An 18798-nucleotide genomic window follows, 5' to 3' on the forward strand; every position below is an offset into this window, starting at 1 on the left:
TGTGCCGTACTTGCCTGCCCACAGACATCTCCCATTGTCAGAATAGCATCGTTTCCATCGTGAGGGTTGTACCAGTAGTCCATGCATATCACGGTTCCCCCAAAGCCTTGAAGTCTATACTGACATGAGAACCCTTGTTTGGAATTCAGCTCAGCAAAATAGATCTCTTTGCTTGTAAATGAGACAGCTACCTATATGGGGTGGGAGAGAAACAAAGTTAGTGGTGGGGAGAGAGAATATTCCTCCAGGTTTACCACACAGGAGCCATCCAAAATTGCCTTCATTTCTTAAAAGACTTGCCCATTAGCCCGTGCTGCCCTTTATGTCTCCAATCTAATGCAAAGAATTCCTCTGTTGCATGTGAGCATTCTCACTTTCTTCTTCAAACCCCTGCTCAAAATCTACCTCAAGCCTTTGTCTTAATCCAGGAATAAGGAATTTGTAGCCCTCCAGAGATTGGTTGACCCTAACCTCCATCAGCTCCAGCCATCATAGCCTATGGTCAGGGAAAATGGGAGCTGTAGCTCATCAACATCTGGAAGCCCACAAAGGTCCCCACTCCTGCCATCACCCCTCATTCTCTTACCTTTCTGAAACAAAGCCTCCCTCTCATTCATCTCTTGATATCTTTATCTTTGTATCCTCTTTCTGCCTGTACATATGACATAATGCGTATTTTAAAGTGCTGTGTTTAATTTTATTTCTGAGATAGATTTTACGCTTTCATTGATGTTATGACCTGTTGCCGCCTACAGAGAGAGGTTTTTACAGAAAGGCAGGCAAGAAATATTGGGTGCCTACAGTGCAAAAAGAAAGAAAACACAAGCCTCAATGGTCTAAGAAGATAGAGAAGGAGGTAATTGTTGAGGCTGGAGTCAAAAGCTCAGCACAGCAAAGTTGCTTGGTCCTTTGATCCACTAATTGAGGAACTGTGGGTACACACACACACACACACACACACACACACACACACACAAAGGCACAGACACTCAATCAGCTTCCATCCCAGTTGCTAAGACCAACTTCAGCACCTAGAACCATTGGACAGCTCCCTAAAGGCACACTGCCTCTTAGGTTTTACTCTGGTCCAAGATTCCAAGCAGTGCTATGCAGCTGCCTTAAGTCACTGTTTTTAGTTCCCACAGTGCCCTAACCTAAGCTAACTCTTTGTGGGAACTTTAAATGCTGAGTAAACCCAGCCGCCTAGCACAATATTGAGAGCTATCACAACAGCTACATAAGCTCACCAAGACAAAGGGGAGCCCACCAAGTGAAACTTTGTCCAGCATCCTCTTAAACTCAGTCCTGTTCTTTGCAACCTTTGGATAGCCCAGTTAGAATCTTTTCCCATCATTCAGTCAGGGTTTAGGTGGATAGGAGGGATCTGCTTTCTGGGCTAGGGTGCTACCCATCAGCTGTAGCAGGAGCTGTATCAGAAAACAGACCGTCCTTTCCTTGGGGCTGGGCTCTTGCCCACATGTTGGAAGGGAAAATTAATGTTTTCTGTGTCCAGAAGGGCAGTAAGTGATTGATACATCCAACTGGGAGGCACTGCCCAACACGGATGGGATCTGTGAGAAGCTGTGAAAAATTATCAGCACTAACATGATTTTAGAAGTACTGTACTGTTACACTTCCATGAGCACAGCTACGTACCTTGTTAACATTTGGCAGTGCAACCAGAGAGGTCACCCAGAGGTCTTTAGGTTTGACAGCTTCTGTGGTGATCTGAAGAGTCCTCTGTAACTTTAGACTCTCTCCCCAGCAGCCGAGCAAACCATTCCTGCTCACAGTCAGGTAGCTGATAGGGCTTTTCAATAATGTTACGTTCTGAATAGCATCTTTGTGGATCAGAGGGAGAAACCGGAGGTCCTTCCAGTGAGGGATGACCGATCGCCTGGCCCGTTCATCTCTCTCATACAGCTCAAGCAGCACAAAGGAGGTCAATTTGTCCCAGTCAATAAGGCCATCTCGGATCAAATCTATCTTGTCAAACAGCTCGCCGTACTCTTCCTTGGTGCCTTGCCGAACTGCTGTGGACATTTTGTCTACAAACTCTTCTCTCGTCATTGTGCCGGTGCTCTCATTCGATTCTGGGAGCTTGAAAGAACAGCAAAGAGAGAAGGAGGAGTTTGCCAAGGTGCTAAGGATCAACCCTCATGGAATTCATTCAGTGACCCACTTCTCAATGGCACCCAGAAGAACTGTCTTAATGAGGGAAAGTGCCATGTTTGGTGGTGACAAGGTGCTTTGAAAGCTCCGTCAGTAACATTTTCTACAGGGGATGTTCCATAGCTCAGTTGGTGGAGCATGAGACTCTTAATTTCAGGGTTGTGGGTTTGAGCTCCATGTTGGGCAAAAAGAATCCTGCATTTCAGGGGGTTGGACTAGGTGAACCTTGGGATCTCTTCCAACTCTACAGTTCTATGATTCACCATTTCAGGGCTGGTATCTTCCATAGTGATGCCTTCCATGAGGCATTACAGAACATAAGAAGAGCCTGACGGCTAGACTCAGGTGCAGGACCCATATATTCAAGCATCCTCTTCTCACAGTGGCCAACCAGATGGAAACCAGATGCCCATGGGAAGCCCACAAGGTTGTATGTACCTGATGTTAGTCTTACTCAGAGTGGTCTCATTGAAAATAATGGATATGGCTAAGGGCTGTATCCAATGCTAGTCATATTTTGAGTAGACCTAGTGAAATTAAGGACTGCAACTAACTTAAATTCTTAAATTTCAGTGGATTCATTGGATACAACCCACAAAGTCCCTGGGCAGTGTGTAAAATTGACCCTGGGTGATTGCTTGTCATTAATAATAATAATAATAATAATAATACCCCACCCATCTGGCTGGGCCTCCCCAGCCGCTCTGGGTGGCTCCCAACAGAATATTAAAAACACAATAAGCCATCAAACATTAAAAACTTCCCAAGACAGGGTTGCCTTCAGATGTCTTCTAAAAGTCAGATAGTTGTTTGTTTCCTTGACATCTGATGGGAGGGCTTTCCACAGGGCAGGTGCCACTACTGAGAAGGCCCTCTGCCTGGTTCCCTGTAACTTCACTTCTCACAGGGAGGGAACCGCGGAAGGCTCTCGGAGCTGGAGCTCAGTGTCTGGGCAGAACGATGGAGGTGGAGATGCTCCTTCAGGTATACTGGGCCAAAGCCATTTAGGGCTTTAAAGTTTTTAAAACATTTTAAAAAATATTTAAAATAAACAATAAACTAAAACTAGATTAAAAAGACATTTTTTACATGTCTGGGTAGGCTTGCCTAAACAAAAGTGTCAATAAGCAGGGAGTTCCAAAGTTGTGAGTGCAGCTTCACTAAAACATAAAAGTCTTACAACTGCAGAAAAAGTATTATGTGGCACCTCTAACAGTGCCGGTTCTGCAATTTAAAGAGAGGGCAATTCGATATATGGGGCAAAGCAACCACACAAGTACATTTAGTACTTGTATGGTGGGACTAGATTTATTTTAATTATTTATCTCACTCTGGAGTCCTCTTTGCAATGAAGAGTGGGTAAGGAATGTCTGAAATAAAACTAAATAAAATCCTATGCATGCACACTTACTCGTGAGTAAGCCATATTGAAGTCACAAGGACCTAATCCAACTAAATACAAACCTCCTCTAAAATTATGGGTTGGTGACAAGTCAATTCTCAACTTTGTATCCCCCATAAATAACTGCTGATTTCCTTCTGTAAAATATGCTTGGTAAATTGGCTTCCTCTGCTTAGGTAACAGATTGCAATGGGGCCAGGTATGCTTCCATATGCTCCGATGAAAAGCTGTCAGAATAATGATTTTGGATCATTCTGCTAAAAGCCTCTTTATCCTATTTAATAATCATCCAATCCACTCTTCCCTGGGGGATTTCTTCTTTTCTTACAGAGGCTTCCTTGAATTTTCTCATATCCACAAATGAAAACATTGTGGCAAGGGGATAAGAAATGTTGTTATGTTATAAAAGGCCTCTTCCTAATCCACTGTTGTAATTATTTAACTGAACAGCAGTAAAAAAAAAATTAAATGACACTTCGGTTTTAACATTTCATACACAGAGGGGGAGGGTGGCATCTAAAGTATAACACCATGATAACTTTGTGGGAAATCGAGTTTAATTAATTTTCACGTTTTTTAAAGGGGGAAAAAATCCCATTAGTATTTCAACACTATCTATCTCCGTGTTCCACATAGAATGTTAATGAAACAATATTTCAAAATGGAAATTACACTCCATTGCCCCTTCAATATTATTTCGCTTTTATATATATATATATAGACAGCAAACAGGAATCTGAAATGAATCAGGGCACTGGGTGTGTATGTTGTTTTAAGAGTTAAGTTTACAGCCTTGTTTTTGAAAACGCTGCACAGCCAGAACCTCTGGACTCAATATACTTCTTGTTATCCGTGAAACATCAGCGGTATCATGATTGATTGACAGCTACAGGCTTGAGCCCATCTGGAGAGCAAGCATCAAAGGCACTAACTCGTTGAGTGAAATCTTATTTCAAAACAGTCTATGCAGCAACTCCCTATAAGTGTGCCGTCACCAAATGGACAGCAGGAACGAGGGTCTGTAGAAGAGGGTGACTATTAGGAAGGTAAAGGACACGGGTGGCGCTGTGGTCTAAACCACTGAGCCTCTTGGGCTTGCTGATCAGAAGGTTAGTGGTTCAAATCCCCATGACGGAGTGAGCTCCCGTTGCTCTATCCCAGCTCCTGCCAACCTAGCAGTTTGAAAGCAAGCCAGTGCAAATAGATAAATAGGTACCGCTGCGACGGGAAGGTAAACGGCATTTCCGTGCGCTCTGGTTTCCATCACGGTGTTCCATTGCACCAGAAGCAGTTTAATCATGCTGGCCACATGATCCGGAAAGCTGTCTGTGGACAAACGCCGGCTCCCTCAGTCTGAAAGCAAGATGAGCGCTGCACCCACTAGTCACCTTTGACTGGACTTAACTATCCAGGGGTCCTTGTTTACACCTATTAGGATCATGGAAAGCTGCTTCATGCTGATTGAGGCCATTGAGTACATCTTGCTCAGCAGTGGCCACACTTCCTGGCATTGGCTGCCCTGGATTTCAGGCAGGAAGCATTCCCAGCTCTTCCTGGATATGCTTTTCCTAGAAATGGACCTTCTGCCTGCAAAGCACATGCTCTACCACTGAGCTGTGTATGGCATTTCCTCCACTGACAGATACCAGTGTCCCTGCACCTGTTCACTGGGCCTTCTGCACCGAAATATGACAGACAGGGCAGCTGGAAAGCGGCAGATGTTTAATTTTTTAGTTTTTTATTTGTTTCCAGCCTTTCACCCTACCATCCAAAGGCAGGTTCCAACACTGAAACACAATACAGTGGTACCTCGGGTTACAGACGCTTCAGGTTACAGACGCTTCAGGTTATAGACTCCGCTAACACAGAAATAGTACCTCAGGTTAAGAACTTTGCTTCAGGATGAGAACAGAAATCACGCCGCGGTAGCAGCGGGAGTCCCCATTAGCTAAAGTGGTACCTCAGGTTAAGAACAGTTTCAGGTTAAGAACGGACCTCCAGAACGAATTAAGTTCTTAACCCGAGGTAAAGGTAAAGGGACCCCTGACCATTAGGTCCAGTTGTGGACAACTCTGGGGTTGCGGCGCTCATCTCGCTTTATTGGCCGAGGGAGCCGGCATACAGCTTCCGGGTCATGTGACCAGCATGACTAAGCCGCTTCTGGCGAACCAGAGCAGCACACGGAAACACCGTTTACCTTCCTGCCGGAGTAGTACCTATTGATCTACTTGCACTTTGTGCTTTTGAACGGCTAGGTTGGCAGGAGCTGGGACTGAACAACAGGAGCTCACCCTGTCACGGGGATTCGAACCACCAGCCTTCTGATAGGCAAGCCCTAGGCTCTGTGGTTTAACCCACAGCGCCACCTGCATCCCTGAGGTACCACTGTAACCCGAGGTACCACTGTATTAAAAACAGTTTTAAACCAGTTACCATCATAAAAATAAACTGGGTGCCAAGAATATACACCACAGGTGTCAGAAGCAGTCAAAAAGCCCCCTTCTGGCCATGCATTGATCATGGAGAGGAGGGGGGCACACTCACTGGACCTGCTATCATCTTTAACATGATCACACTGTCATTGGTCTGTGTCCAAATCACACAGGTGGGCACCATTGTGGGGTGGCCCTCGCCCGACCCATTTCTTGCCTTTTCTAAGAAGCCCCAAACAAACATTTCAAGTCAAAACAGAAGCTAGCCAGCGTGTGTGAGTCTACACTTTTTAAAAAAATAATAATCTATGACTCCATCTAGTTTCTAGCTGCTCCTTGCCATGATTGGTCAAATGATGGGGAGGGGCCAATTCATATTTCCTTTTCTTCAATCTGTCTCCCATGTAGTAGCAGTGGGCTTTAAGCTTTCCTTCCAGGCCTCTACCGTTGCACACACACGTTTTCATGAGGGCCCCTCCGAGCTGCCCTAGTCATGTGCCTGAATCTGTTTAATGGATTTTATTTCTATGTTTTTTTTTCTTTTTTTACATTGTGATGTGTTGTTTTGTTTTTGTTTAATGTTTAATGTGGTATGTTTATTTTTTCTTTTTGTAATGATTGAAACTTTAATAAATATTATTTTTTTAAAAAAAGAATCTTAAGAGATCGCAGGAGGCAGGGGCACAAACAGAATTGACACATCCCAGTGGACCTAGGGATGGAGCAATCGGTCTACTTCTGGCCCCTATCAACTTTCCACGCGTCTGTTCATAAGTCCATTCTGTCCTGTTTTCAATCTGTGACTCCTCCTTTTAACCATCACATTCAAATGCATATCTTATTACAAATTTTATCACACGATGCATAACTAAACACAGCATGTGCATTTGTAAATGCATTGCATCCCCCTTAAACACTTCTTTTAAAAAAAGCAGAGAACCGTATCACACATTTTGGAGAAATTCAAAACCAAATACATTTCGCTGTGCATGATGAGTCTTGCAGGAGATATGGATCAGGCTGATTTTGCATTGCAGTTCACTGAAATTGAATTCCTCAGGGATCCGTATGTGGTCCTATCTTATGAAGGAGGTGGAAACTAAAGAGCCTGTTTGTAACAGATACTCAGGCACTTGGCAAAGAGAAACCCCTTTATTTAACAATAAAGTAAAGGCAGAAAATACTTTGTCTCCCTTGGGTCATTCCGTCTGCCGAATTACACATTTCCATACAAATGTAATGCTAATCTCAGTGGTAACATAGAATAACTTCTCCCACACACATATATATATATTTAGGTATTAACAATACATGTAAATGAGACAGCTCTCTCCTGGGAAAGCGCTTCATATTTAAAACCGCTTGTTTGCACTTCACTGGGATACTAAGAAGGATACCTGCAAAACATATTATCTGAAAGCAAGGGAGAGCAGCCTACTCTTGGGGCAACCAAAATACTGAAGTATGTATCAGTGTGGCAGAGAGTGAAATTGTGACCACATCTATTGCTACAAACCACATGCAGACTCCAATCGAGATACAGTTTTCTATAAAAATTTGGAAGAAAGGTTGTTAGAATATATGGACCAAAAGATAATTATGATGGGAGATATGAATGGTGTAGTTTCAACAGAAATGGACAGACTAAGAGATAAAGGGACTAAAGAAGGTAAATTACCCAAAACCTTTTTCGAAATGTCAAAAAAATTGTAACCTGATTGATATTTGGAAATTGAGACATCCACTTGAGAAACAGTTTACATTTTATTCAGAACTAAATCAGTCAATGTCGAGAATTGACCAAATTTGGATTTCTAATGAATTAACTCCAAGAATCCTTCAAATTGAAATTCAACCGAGAGTAATTTCAGACCACAGTCTGATTAAATTGGAGATGAAAGGTTTAGAAGAAAGAACATTTAGATGGAGAATGAATGATTATCTCTTTGACGATCAAAAAATTGTACAAGATGCGAAAAAGAAGCTGATGGAATATTTTGTGGACAATTGTAACAAAGGTACGAAGATGAGTATGGTCTGGGATGCAAGCAAGGCAGTGATGAGAGGCTTTTTATACAACAGAATTCAATCAAAAAGAAGAACAGAGAGAAAGAAAAGAAATAAATTTTAAAACAGATAATGGACAATGAGCAAAAACTAATTAAAAAACCAAATAATTCAAAAATTAAACAAAGTATTAAGGTTTTGCAAACACAATTGGCTATGATAATAAATAAGGAGGTGGAATGGAATATTAAAAGGTTAAGACAAATAAATTTTGAATTCGCTAATAAATCTGGTAAATGGCTTGCCTGGCAAATTAAGAAAAGAAAAGAACAAAGCACAATCAACAAAATCATGGTGGAAGGAGAAGAAATAAACAATCCAAATGGTATTAGAAAAGGATTCTTGGATTTTTATAGACAATTGTATAGAAGCAAAGAAAAGAACAATATGAGGAAAATAGAGAGATTTTTAAAAGAAAAAGAGGTGCAAAAGATCCTGACAGAAAAGAAAGACAGACTGAACACCCCAATTGATAACGAGGAGATAAAAGAGCTGAAAAAAGGGAAGGCCCCGGGACCAGATGGATTTACTGCAAGTTACTATAAAGAGCTGAGACATACCCTGACGGTACCATTGAAAGAAGTAATGAACAATATTTTGAAAGAAAGAGATATTCCAGAGACTTGGAAAGAAGCTTTTATAACCTTTATCCCAAAGCAAGATGCTGATTTAACACAAGTAAAGAATTATAGGCCAATTTCATTGTTGAATACAGATTACAAAATTTCTGCAGGAATAATGGCGAAAAGACTGAAAAAAGGATTACAAGAAATCATTCATGAAGATCAAGCAGGTTTCCTTCCAGGTAGGCAGATGAAAGACAATGTGAGGAATATAATTAATATTTTGGAATATCTGACAGCCAGGAATGAGAAACAAGCAATTTTGATGTTTGTGGATGCCGAAAAGGCATTTGATAATATATCATGGGATTTTATGTTAAAGAACTTAGAATATATGGAGATAGGGAATGATTTCTTTAATGGAATAAAGGCAATTTATATGGAACAAAGAGCAAAATTGATTGTGAACAATGTAATTACTGAGGAGGTGAAAATATCAAAAGGTACAAGACAGGGATGTCCGCTCTCACCACTGTTGTTTATATCGGTCCTGGAAGTCTTTCTGAATTCAATCAGGAAAAATGAGGGAAAAAAAGGGGTGACAGTAGGTCAGAATGAATATAAAGTAAAAGCCTTTGCAGATGACTTGGTAATAATGATGGAGGATCCGATGAAAAGTGCAATTGAAGTGTTAGAAGAAATTGAACAATTTGGTAAAGTGGCAGGATTTTTATTAAATAGGAAAAAAACTAAAGTTATAGCAAAAAATATGGATCAAGCTACGGCAGAAGTAATGCAACAACAAATAGGTATTGAAGTAGCGAAAAAGGTAAAATACTTGGGAATATGGCTAACCCCCCAAAAATATTAATTTGTTCCAGAACAATTATATACCGGTATGGAATGGAATTAAGAAAGATTTGGAGGTGTGGGGAAGGTTGAAACTATCCTTTTGGGGCAGAATCTCAACAATTAAGATGTGTGTACTCCCAAAGATGTTATTTTTATTTCAGATGATTCCGATACTTAAGGGGACAATGATTTTTAAAGAGTGGCAAAGAGTGATTTCAAGATATATCTGGCAGGGCAAAAAGCCTAGAATTCAATATAAGTTACTAACAGATGCAAAAGAAAGAGGAGGCTTTGCTCTGCCAGACTTGAAACTTTACTATGAAGCATCATGTCTCTGTTGGTTAAAAGAATGGATAAAACTAAAGAATACAAAATTGTTGGATTTAGAAGGATTTGATAACAGATTTGGGTGGCACGCGTATTTATGGTTGGAGAAGAAGAGTCATAAAGCTTTTGAAAACCATATCTTCCGAAGATCGTTAATTGAAGTATGGGATAGATATAAAAATTTATTGGAATCAGGAATTCCACACTGATTGTCCCCACTAGAGGTTATGAGTGTTAAGAAAACTAATATGAGAGGGAATTGGATCACTTATGGAGAATTGGTGGTCAAAGAAGGAGAGAAATGGAAAATGAAGCCATATGAACAAGTAAAAGAGTATGTATTCGATTGGTTGCATTACTATCAGATAAATGATATGTTTAAAAAAGAGTTGAAAGAGAAGGGTTATATAGAAAAAGACTCAAAATTTCAAACAGAAATAGTGAATAATGATTGTAAGATAATCTCTAAAATGTACAAAATGTTATTGGAATGGTATACGATGGATGAGAAAGTTAAGTCGGTAATGATTCACTAGGCCAGAGATTTTGGTTATAATATATGTTTTGAAGATTGGGCTAAAGTATGGAATGATAATTTGAAGTTTACAGCATGCACCACCCTAAAGGAAAATGTTATGAAAATGGTATATAGATGGTACATTACACCAGTTAAATTAGCAAAAATGTTTAAAACTTGTAATAAGTGTTGGAAATGTAAAGAGAAAGAAGGAACATTTTTTCACATGTGGTGGGAATGCAAGAAAGTGAGGGGGTTCTGGGAGATGATATATAACGAGTTAAAGAAGATGTTGAAATATAATTTTGTAAAGAAACCAGAAGCCTTTCTTTTAGGAATAACAAGAAATGAAATAAATAGAAAGGATCATAAACTCTTTCAGTATGCAACAACTGCAGCGAGAATATTAATGGCCCAAAAATGGAAGCAGGAAGAACTACCGACTCTTGAGGAATGGAGAATGAAGTTAACGGACTATGCAGAACTGGACAAACTAACTGGAAAAATAAGATACCAACGAGATCACAAGTTCACTGAGGATTGGGGAAAATTTTCTGAGTATTTGAAGAGTGTATGTGATGAGCAAACAACGCTACTGGGTTTTAAAGAAGCTTTGTGAAAGAATAAGGAATATTGCAAGAATGAAAATATGTTTGTAAAGGTATCTTAAAAGGCGATATTAATTTTGGGAATGCGTAGATAATAAATTTAAATACGGATGATTGTCAGAGAAGCTGAGGGAAGCCCAAAAGAGAAAAATATGTTAATTGGGTATTGTTAATTGGAGATATTCATGTAAAACTTAATAAAAATTTATTTTTAAAAAAAGATACAGTTTTGTGCAAAAATGCACAAGTAGCCCAGTGGAGTGGTGAGAAATGTACACAGTGGGGTCGTGGCAAATTTCCAAGCACAGGAGCTTTGCCTCCATAGACACACACCCAATGAGAGTCCAAAACTGCAAATAGTTGTGCTGACTCATCGCAGAGAAACAGTACACAGCGCAACACCTCTCTGTGCTAATATGTCACAAACGACTGGAAAACTTGAAAGCCTTGTTACTGCCTCATTTGCTTGCAAGAGGGAGAAGGGTCCAGTCTGTGAATTACACTAGAAACACCGGCAGAAACTACCACCAGTGACATTAACATATGAGAGTGCTGGAGGTGAAATAGTTAAACAGGTTACCCTATCAGAACCCAGGGGGTGGAGTCAGAGGGACTATAAAACCAGCTCTGGGAGGGACGAAGGGGGAGTTCGTGGGGAGCTGGGTGGTTGATTGGAGTGGGAGTGAATTAGGATAGAGTCTGTGGGTAGGTTGAGTTAGTGCAGCAAAATAAGCTGAGTCAGGAACAGTTAGGAACTAGGAAGACAAGTAAATATCTGAGAGGTGGTTTAGTGAGTGAGAGCAGGTAGCGGAAGTTATAGGTCTGGATAGGCACCCCATGATTGTAATGGACTGATACCGTTTATGAAACCACACACTTGTTAAACTGCAATAAACAAACAGAGGTTTATGTTCCAATTTAACCCTGACTGGACTCAGTATTGTACCAGGTAGGGCCTGGGTGGTGGCAACGAGAAATAAAGTGGTGGCACAGGGATCAATAGACGGTGAAACGTCCAGGGACCCTGTGTGATCACCACACCACCATTCCTGCTTTGAAAAATGTCCTGGAGCCTCGCTTCCTAGTATTACAGCTGCAGTACACTGCTGCCATGGACCCACAACTCCTGCCAGTCCAGGGAATCTGCACACAAATGCTGCTCCTTCGGCTGAGTTGGGACAATCACCTTGGAATCACCTTGAGGAGCCAGCAGGGGGAGTCTGTACCAGAGAGCAGTCCAGACTCGGAGGCAGAAGCTGAAGCAGGAAAGTAAGATTAGGGAGGCCAAGAGGCAGAGATGAGTCAGGCTGGGGAAGAGGCACAAGTGTCTCTCCCCCCACTGCTGTGATGAGCTCCGCTCTCCACTGGTCTCCAAGAACTAAGAGAGGCTAGAAGAGGGCGGAGGAGAAGTTAGTATCATCCCAGTGCAAATTTTTGGGACTCTTAATCTCATGGTTCTGGGTTCGAGCCCCACGTTGGGCAAAAGATTCCTGAATAGCAGGGGGTTGATCTAGATGACTTTCATGGTCCCTTCCAAGCCTACAATTCTAGGATTGTACGCAGGAATTGTACCTAATTTTTCCTTGCCAACGAACAATTTCTAGGCCCCTCCGCCACCTTGCAAAACTTGTTAGAGACTAAAGAGTTCATCAAACAGGGAAAAACAGGTGGCAACAGTAGTCAGGCTAAATACATTTCACTGTCTTGAGTGATTTTGAGGGACAGGAGGAGGTCTAACTCCATGCACAAAGAAGAGCTGTAGTTTTTCAAAAGCAGTAAAGAATAAAATATGAAAACGGGGATTGTTTGAACACAACAGTAAATCAGAGCTTTTGAGAGACCATTCTGCTCTCTGTCCTCCCTTCTGCCCTTGCCGGCAGCTGCTGTCACCAAGAAAGGGAATGACTTTTGCATCCACCCACGTCTGAACAGTGGGGGCTTTTGATTCTGCCGATGAAACTGTCTATCACACTCAGGAGTCGTAGAATTTGTCTGCCTGAGAGTGATCATTGTCAAGATGTTTGCATGCTGGGACTTCACAGTTGTCCAGATAAAGCAATTGATGGAATAAGCAAACCGCAGACAGCAAAAGAGCAGGCAGGAAGGAGATCCCAAGCAGCTTTTTCCATACAGGCAGCAACCTTAAATTAACACATTCTGTGTAAAAATCTGTTCTCCAATTTCTCAAAAGTTTTCTTCTCCTGCAAAAGAGGTGTTTATTTTCACCTGTTTGCACTGCGCTGACCTCAAAGCTGCCTATCCCTTCTTCCCCCCAGTATGCCAAAGCACTTTACCTGCTATCTCACCTGGTAAGCCATTTCCAGACCCTCCAAGTGTCCCTATTTTCCAGGGACTGTCCTGCATTTACAGAAGCCACCCTGATTTCTGATTTGATCCCAGAATGTCCCACATTTTTTGGGACGTCCCTATTTTAATTGGAGAAATATTGGACGGTATGGAGTTATGCAACCCTCGAGCCAAGGAGATAAGTAACTATACAACCTTTAGAAGACATCTGAAGGCAGCCCAGTATAGGGTAGTGTTTTTAAAAAAATGTTTAATGTTTTATTATGTTTTTATATATGCTGGATGCCACCCAGAGTGGCTGGAGCAATAATAAAATGATGGTGATGATGATGATGATGGAATAGGACGTCCCTATTTTCATCAGAGAGGACGAGATGGTTGAACAGGGTTCTCGAAGCTACCAGCATGAGTTTGACCAAGCTGCAGGAGGCAGTGGAAGACAGGAGTGCCTGGCGTGCTCTGGTCCAGGGGGTCATGAAGAGTCGGACACAACTAAACGACTAAACAACAATAATTTCCATCAGAGACATAGGAGCCAACTCCTAGGGCCCAAGAGGTCTTTGCCCCACCAATAAAATATTTGAGGGGGCCAGCCCCCCAAAAAAACTGATGGGCATTGCCATTCAAATGAATAGCGTGCATAGCATCATGTGATTGATTTTGGGAGATGGGCCTTAGTGCCCCCCACATTTTTAAAATTTCAAGTTGGCACCCCTGATCACAGAAATGTTGGAAGGTATGTAATTTTCTTCTCTTTCTTTATGTTTCCACCACCCCTTTTTTTTATTCAATGCCTCCCAACTGCACCCGAGGCTACTACTGTCGCCCACGCCACCCCAGGATCATTCCAGCCCCCCCCCCCCGGGAAGTTATGTTGGATATTCTTTCTGTGTGTGAGAGAATCATTTGTTCTAGAAACAGAGAAGAACAGAGAAGTTTCAAGAAGCAGCAGAAGGCTGAGATTGTTTTGTCTATGCAAGGACGTTTTCTTTGGGAACTGTTCTTTAGACATGCGCAGTGAGACAGGAAGTACTGATAACAACGGTTCTGTGTAACTTGTTGCAACTTGTTTTGAGTCTCTTGCTTGCGTCTTGTGGTGAGAGAAGCAGAGAGAGCGCCTTGGGATCTTGTTGTGGATTCTAAACATGCCTTGACCACAGCATTGGTGAATGTCTGTATATATTTGCTACCAATATGCTTTTATATGCCTGTGAAGTAAACCTCTACACTTGGCTAAATCCTTATGGCGTCCATGAGTGTTTATTGCCAACTGTGTGTACCTTCAACCCCAAAGATGCTTCCAAGGAAGGAGCTGCGTTGAGATGTAACTCTGCTGTGTATGGATACTGGCACAGACACACAGTCAAAGTGATGCCAGACCCAATCCTTCTAAATCATGGGCAGGCAAACTAAGGCTCGGGGGCCGGATCTGGCCCAATCACCTTCTTAATCTGGCCCGTGGACGGTCTGGGAATCAGCGTGTTTTTACATGAGTAGAATATGTCCTTTTATTTAAAATGCATCTCTGGGTTATTTGTGGGGCATAGGAATTCGTTCATTGTTTTTTTTCCCCAAGATATAGTCTGGCCCCCCACAAAGTCTGAGGGACAGGGGACTGGCCCCCTGCTGAAAAAGTTTGCTGACCCTTGTTCTAAATCATTCATCAGAGGTTGATGGATTGATCCAACACATTATTGCCCACTTTGGGAAACACTGCACCAAGGGTTGCTAACATTTTTCTCTGCTAATACAGTGGTACCTCGGGTTAAGAACTTAATTCGTTCTGGAGGTCCGTTCTTAACCTGAAACTGTTCTTAACCTGAGGTCCCACTTTAGCTAATGGGGCCTCCCACTGCTGCCGTGCCGCCGGAGCCCGATTTCTGTTCTCATCCTGAAGCATATGGAACCTGAGGTACCACTGTACTTCGTTAACACCTGCCCACCAATCAGAAATGTGGCACCTGAAGTTCCCCATCGCTGCATAGGGAAAGGGTTGATACTATGCTTGTTATGCCACTGTTGCGAGATGGAGAAATAATCAGTTGGCAACCCTGATTTCTGCTGCCAGCAGCTGGCGGCACTCCCCAATAAGCAGCTTTGTGTAAAGGTAAAGGTAAAGGTAAAGGTACCCCTGCCCGTACAGGCCAGTCGTGTCCGACTCTAGGGTTGTGCACCCATCTCACTTAAGAGGCCGGGGGCCAGCACTGTCCGGAGACACTTCCGGGTCACGTGGCCAGCGGAATGAAGCTGCTCTGGCGAGCCAGCACCAGCGCAGCACACGGAAATGCCGTTTACCTTCCCACTATAAAGCGGTACCTATTTATCTACTTGCACTTAGGGGTACTTTCGAACTGCTAGGTGGGCAGGAGCTGGGACTGAAAGACAGGAGCTCACCCCGCCGCGGGGATTCGAACCGCCGACCATTCGATCGGCAAGCCCTAGGCACTGAGGTTTTACCCACAGCGCCACCCGCGTCCCTCAGCTTTGTGTACCCACTGGCAGATCTGAGGTTTTCATCATTTCATGTGAAGGAAACCCCCTGCTCCCACCTCCTGCCAATTCTTTTCCCATGGAAAAGCCGGCGATCGCATAAACGATTGAGCAAGAGCCCTGCAGGTGATCTGAAAGTGATCTGTCAGTGAGGAAACGACAAGTCGCTTGCTCCGTTGAAGCTCAGAAACGAGACCTCTCCTTTTTGTTTGTCCAATGGAAGATCCTTCTCTTTGCAAAATCAAAGCAGTGCATGCAGCTCTAAAACGAAGCTGACTGTGAAAAGGGTCCGTCACCTCGTCAAATCGCCTGCTCCCCCTCCATGTCTTGCTCAAAAAAGAGATGCAAGCCATGTTCCTCTCATTTCCTGCCAAGATACAGTCTGCTATATATGGATGCCGTCAGCTCCCATTAGCAGAACGGCTGGCATAGGGGAAAAGGGCAGCTCGTGGAAGGCAAGCTATTGTAATCGCAATCACCTCAATTAGACCCAATTTAAACCACAGGCCTGACATGCTACAGTAATTAGAGATCAAAAGCTTGGCCTGTCAAGCTTTTGCTGCTTCTCCTCTCTCTTACAGAGGTGCAGGTTAGTGCAAGAGGTCTTGAAATTGTACTTCTTCTACACTACAGCGGCAGACAAGGCCAGATCAAAGGACATACGCATCTCCTCCCTAACCCGTCAGCACCCATTCCGAGAGAACTGACTTGTGCTGGTAGAATAGCAAGGAATAGAACAAGAACCCATGGAAGAGTCAGGGTGCATGTCTCTGTCTGCGTTGATGCTCGTGGGTACATGCATTGCCTTACATTGCAGAACTTTTGCTAATAAACTAGCCGTAGTCATTTGCTTTTCATACCTTGAGCTCACTGAGATATTCTGCCTCGCTATGAAGTATTATTCTGGAAGGGCCGTGACTGGTTGACAATGGAGGAGTGTGCCTTTGGGGGTGAAGTCAAACTCTTGGAAGGTTGCAGCAGCTGCTGTGGCTGCAGAAACCGATATGGGAGAGACATGTTTTGGGAGGGGTGTAGCCGGGTGGTAAGGCCCATGCTCTGCGTGCAAAATGGCCCAAACTCAATCCCTGGTATCTTCCAGGTAGGTCTGGAGGAAACCCGTCTGGAAACCCTGGAGAGGAACCTTCACTGAGTGTAGATCTGAGGTTGGGAACCTGTAGTCTTCCAGATATTGCCTGCCATCATCTGTGAGCATTGGCCAAGCTGGCTGGGTTTGACAGGAGTTGGGAGTCAAACCACGTATGGAAAGCCACAAATTCCACATACCTGATATAGACAGTACTCAGCTAAATGGGCCAACAATCTCACTCACTATAAGGCAGCTTCCTATGGTGACATCGACATTTAAAGCACACTTAGGCCACTCTTGTTAGTCATGGCTTCTCCCGAAGAATCCTTGGAACTGTTCCAGGTCGTTGTTGACTTTCATTCCATGTGGCTCCTCTCACCATACCCTTTGAGCTGGCTCCACTTTCAAGATATGGAGTTTCTTTTCCTGCAATATCCCAGGTTTGGGTAGTCTGATCATGCTCTCTTATTTAAATTCCATCTCTACTATCTCACTGCTTCTCTCTCTGCACTTGAGGACCTAAGTTGCCTCCAGAAGCCTTCAGTTCTCTTCTTTCTATATTTGTAGGGAGAAGGCTTTAAAAGTTCCCATGGGCTTTGGCACAGCACTAGTCCATCCTAGTTGTGATTAGTGTCAAGGACTTGGACCAAAAAAGGAGGAGCAACTGAAAACTCACCAATTAACAAATTCTCAGCTGGAGAAGAACTTCTTAAGAAATGATGTTCAGTTGGAAAGACATCCAAATTCACATCCCAGACCAAATTCATATCCCCAAAACAGATAATTAAACATGTTAGCAACATCCCTACTGGTGAGCAGAGTTTTCTGCCTAGTACCTCACACAGCTTTCTCGGTTAGAATCGCAAAATTATTGTGACACCAATGACTGGCTTTGTTCAGATTATGCATATGCAGCTTCCCCCATTTTATTCTTTTAATGAATAATACTATTTTCCACAGAAACGTAAGCATCTTCGACAACAGTTTGCTTGTTCCCTTTCCACTTCACAGGCGGGATCAGGGAAAAGCACATAAAGAACAGGAAATCAGGAACTGTTGGCTGAAAGGTCCCCAGGAGGCAGCATTACTGAAAAGTCAGGTGCCACCAAACCAGTTTTTGTGGGCAACCTGCAACCCCTCAGCCTAGACTACATTCAGATTTGGGGAATACTGTGTTGGTTTCCCTGATTATAATAGTGCTTCTGTTCTGCTTGATAACATTTCTTTCACACTGCAGAACCGGTTGTATTATGGGATTGTGGCTTTTGGACCAGTATATTGACACGTCGTGCTAAATTTCATTCAGCAACCAATGTCATAGGATAATGGCACTACTACTGCACCACTTCTGTGTAGGCAGCCCTGTATTGGGAAGTTTTTAACATCTGATGTTTCGCTAATTTTTAATATTCTGTTGGAAGCTGCCCAGAGCGGCTGGGGTATAAGTAATAAATTATTATTATTATTATTATTTTGTTCCCCCGTGAAAGCCAGTATTGTGCCCCAATTTTTGTCACTTTACTCACACAGTTTTCCAGGTTAAGGGGTCTGATGGAATCAAATAACATGGAAACGAGTGCTAAACACGTGCTATGTTCCATCCTTTTCCTGGAAGTGGCTTTTACGTTGTATGAAAACTCAGATATCGTGAGGAAATCAACCATCAACAGTTAGGGGAACGTCAGGGAAGTGGTGTAAACGGCCACATGAATGCAACCTTAATTTCATACAGGTGGAAAGGAGGAGAAAACTGGTAGTAAAGGATAGAAGAAAGTGAGAAAATGGAGTCAGAGAGAGAGAATGGGGTGCCCCACCAGCATGCAACCTCTAAGTAAATGCAGCCCTATGCAGAAAGGTGGGGAGCCCACCCCTCCCCCTTCTGCTTTACAGGCCGAGCCAACATTTTATCCTTTTAGCCGGTTGCCAGAATCAGACGAGGCAAAGCCAGCGAAAAAGCATTATCCCATCACTTGC

At 42.9% G+C, this 18798-nt stretch overlaps 1 protein-coding gene across 1 annotated transcript in view; it reads right to left on the reverse strand.

Moving 5' to 3' along the window:
• The window catches only part of WDR49 (WD repeat domain 49), a 97860-nt gene that overhangs the window by 75259 nt on the left and 3803 nt on the right, over window positions 1-18798 (reverse strand). The window contains exons 3-4 of the mRNA XM_079977698.1: window positions 1657-2100; window positions 15-191 (exon numbers count right to left, since the gene is read on the reverse strand). Coding sequence (XP_079833824.1) covers window positions 15-191; window positions 1657-2100 — 621 coding nt within the window. The remainder of the gene's footprint in view (window positions 1-14; window positions 192-1656; window positions 2101-18798) is intronic.

The sequence above is a fragment of the Podarcis cretensis genome (assembly GCF_951804945.1).
Source record: "Podarcis cretensis genome assembly, chromosome: 5".
In the NCBI taxonomy this organism is placed as follows: domain Eukaryota; kingdom Metazoa; phylum Chordata; class Lepidosauria; order Squamata; family Lacertidae; genus Podarcis; species Podarcis cretensis.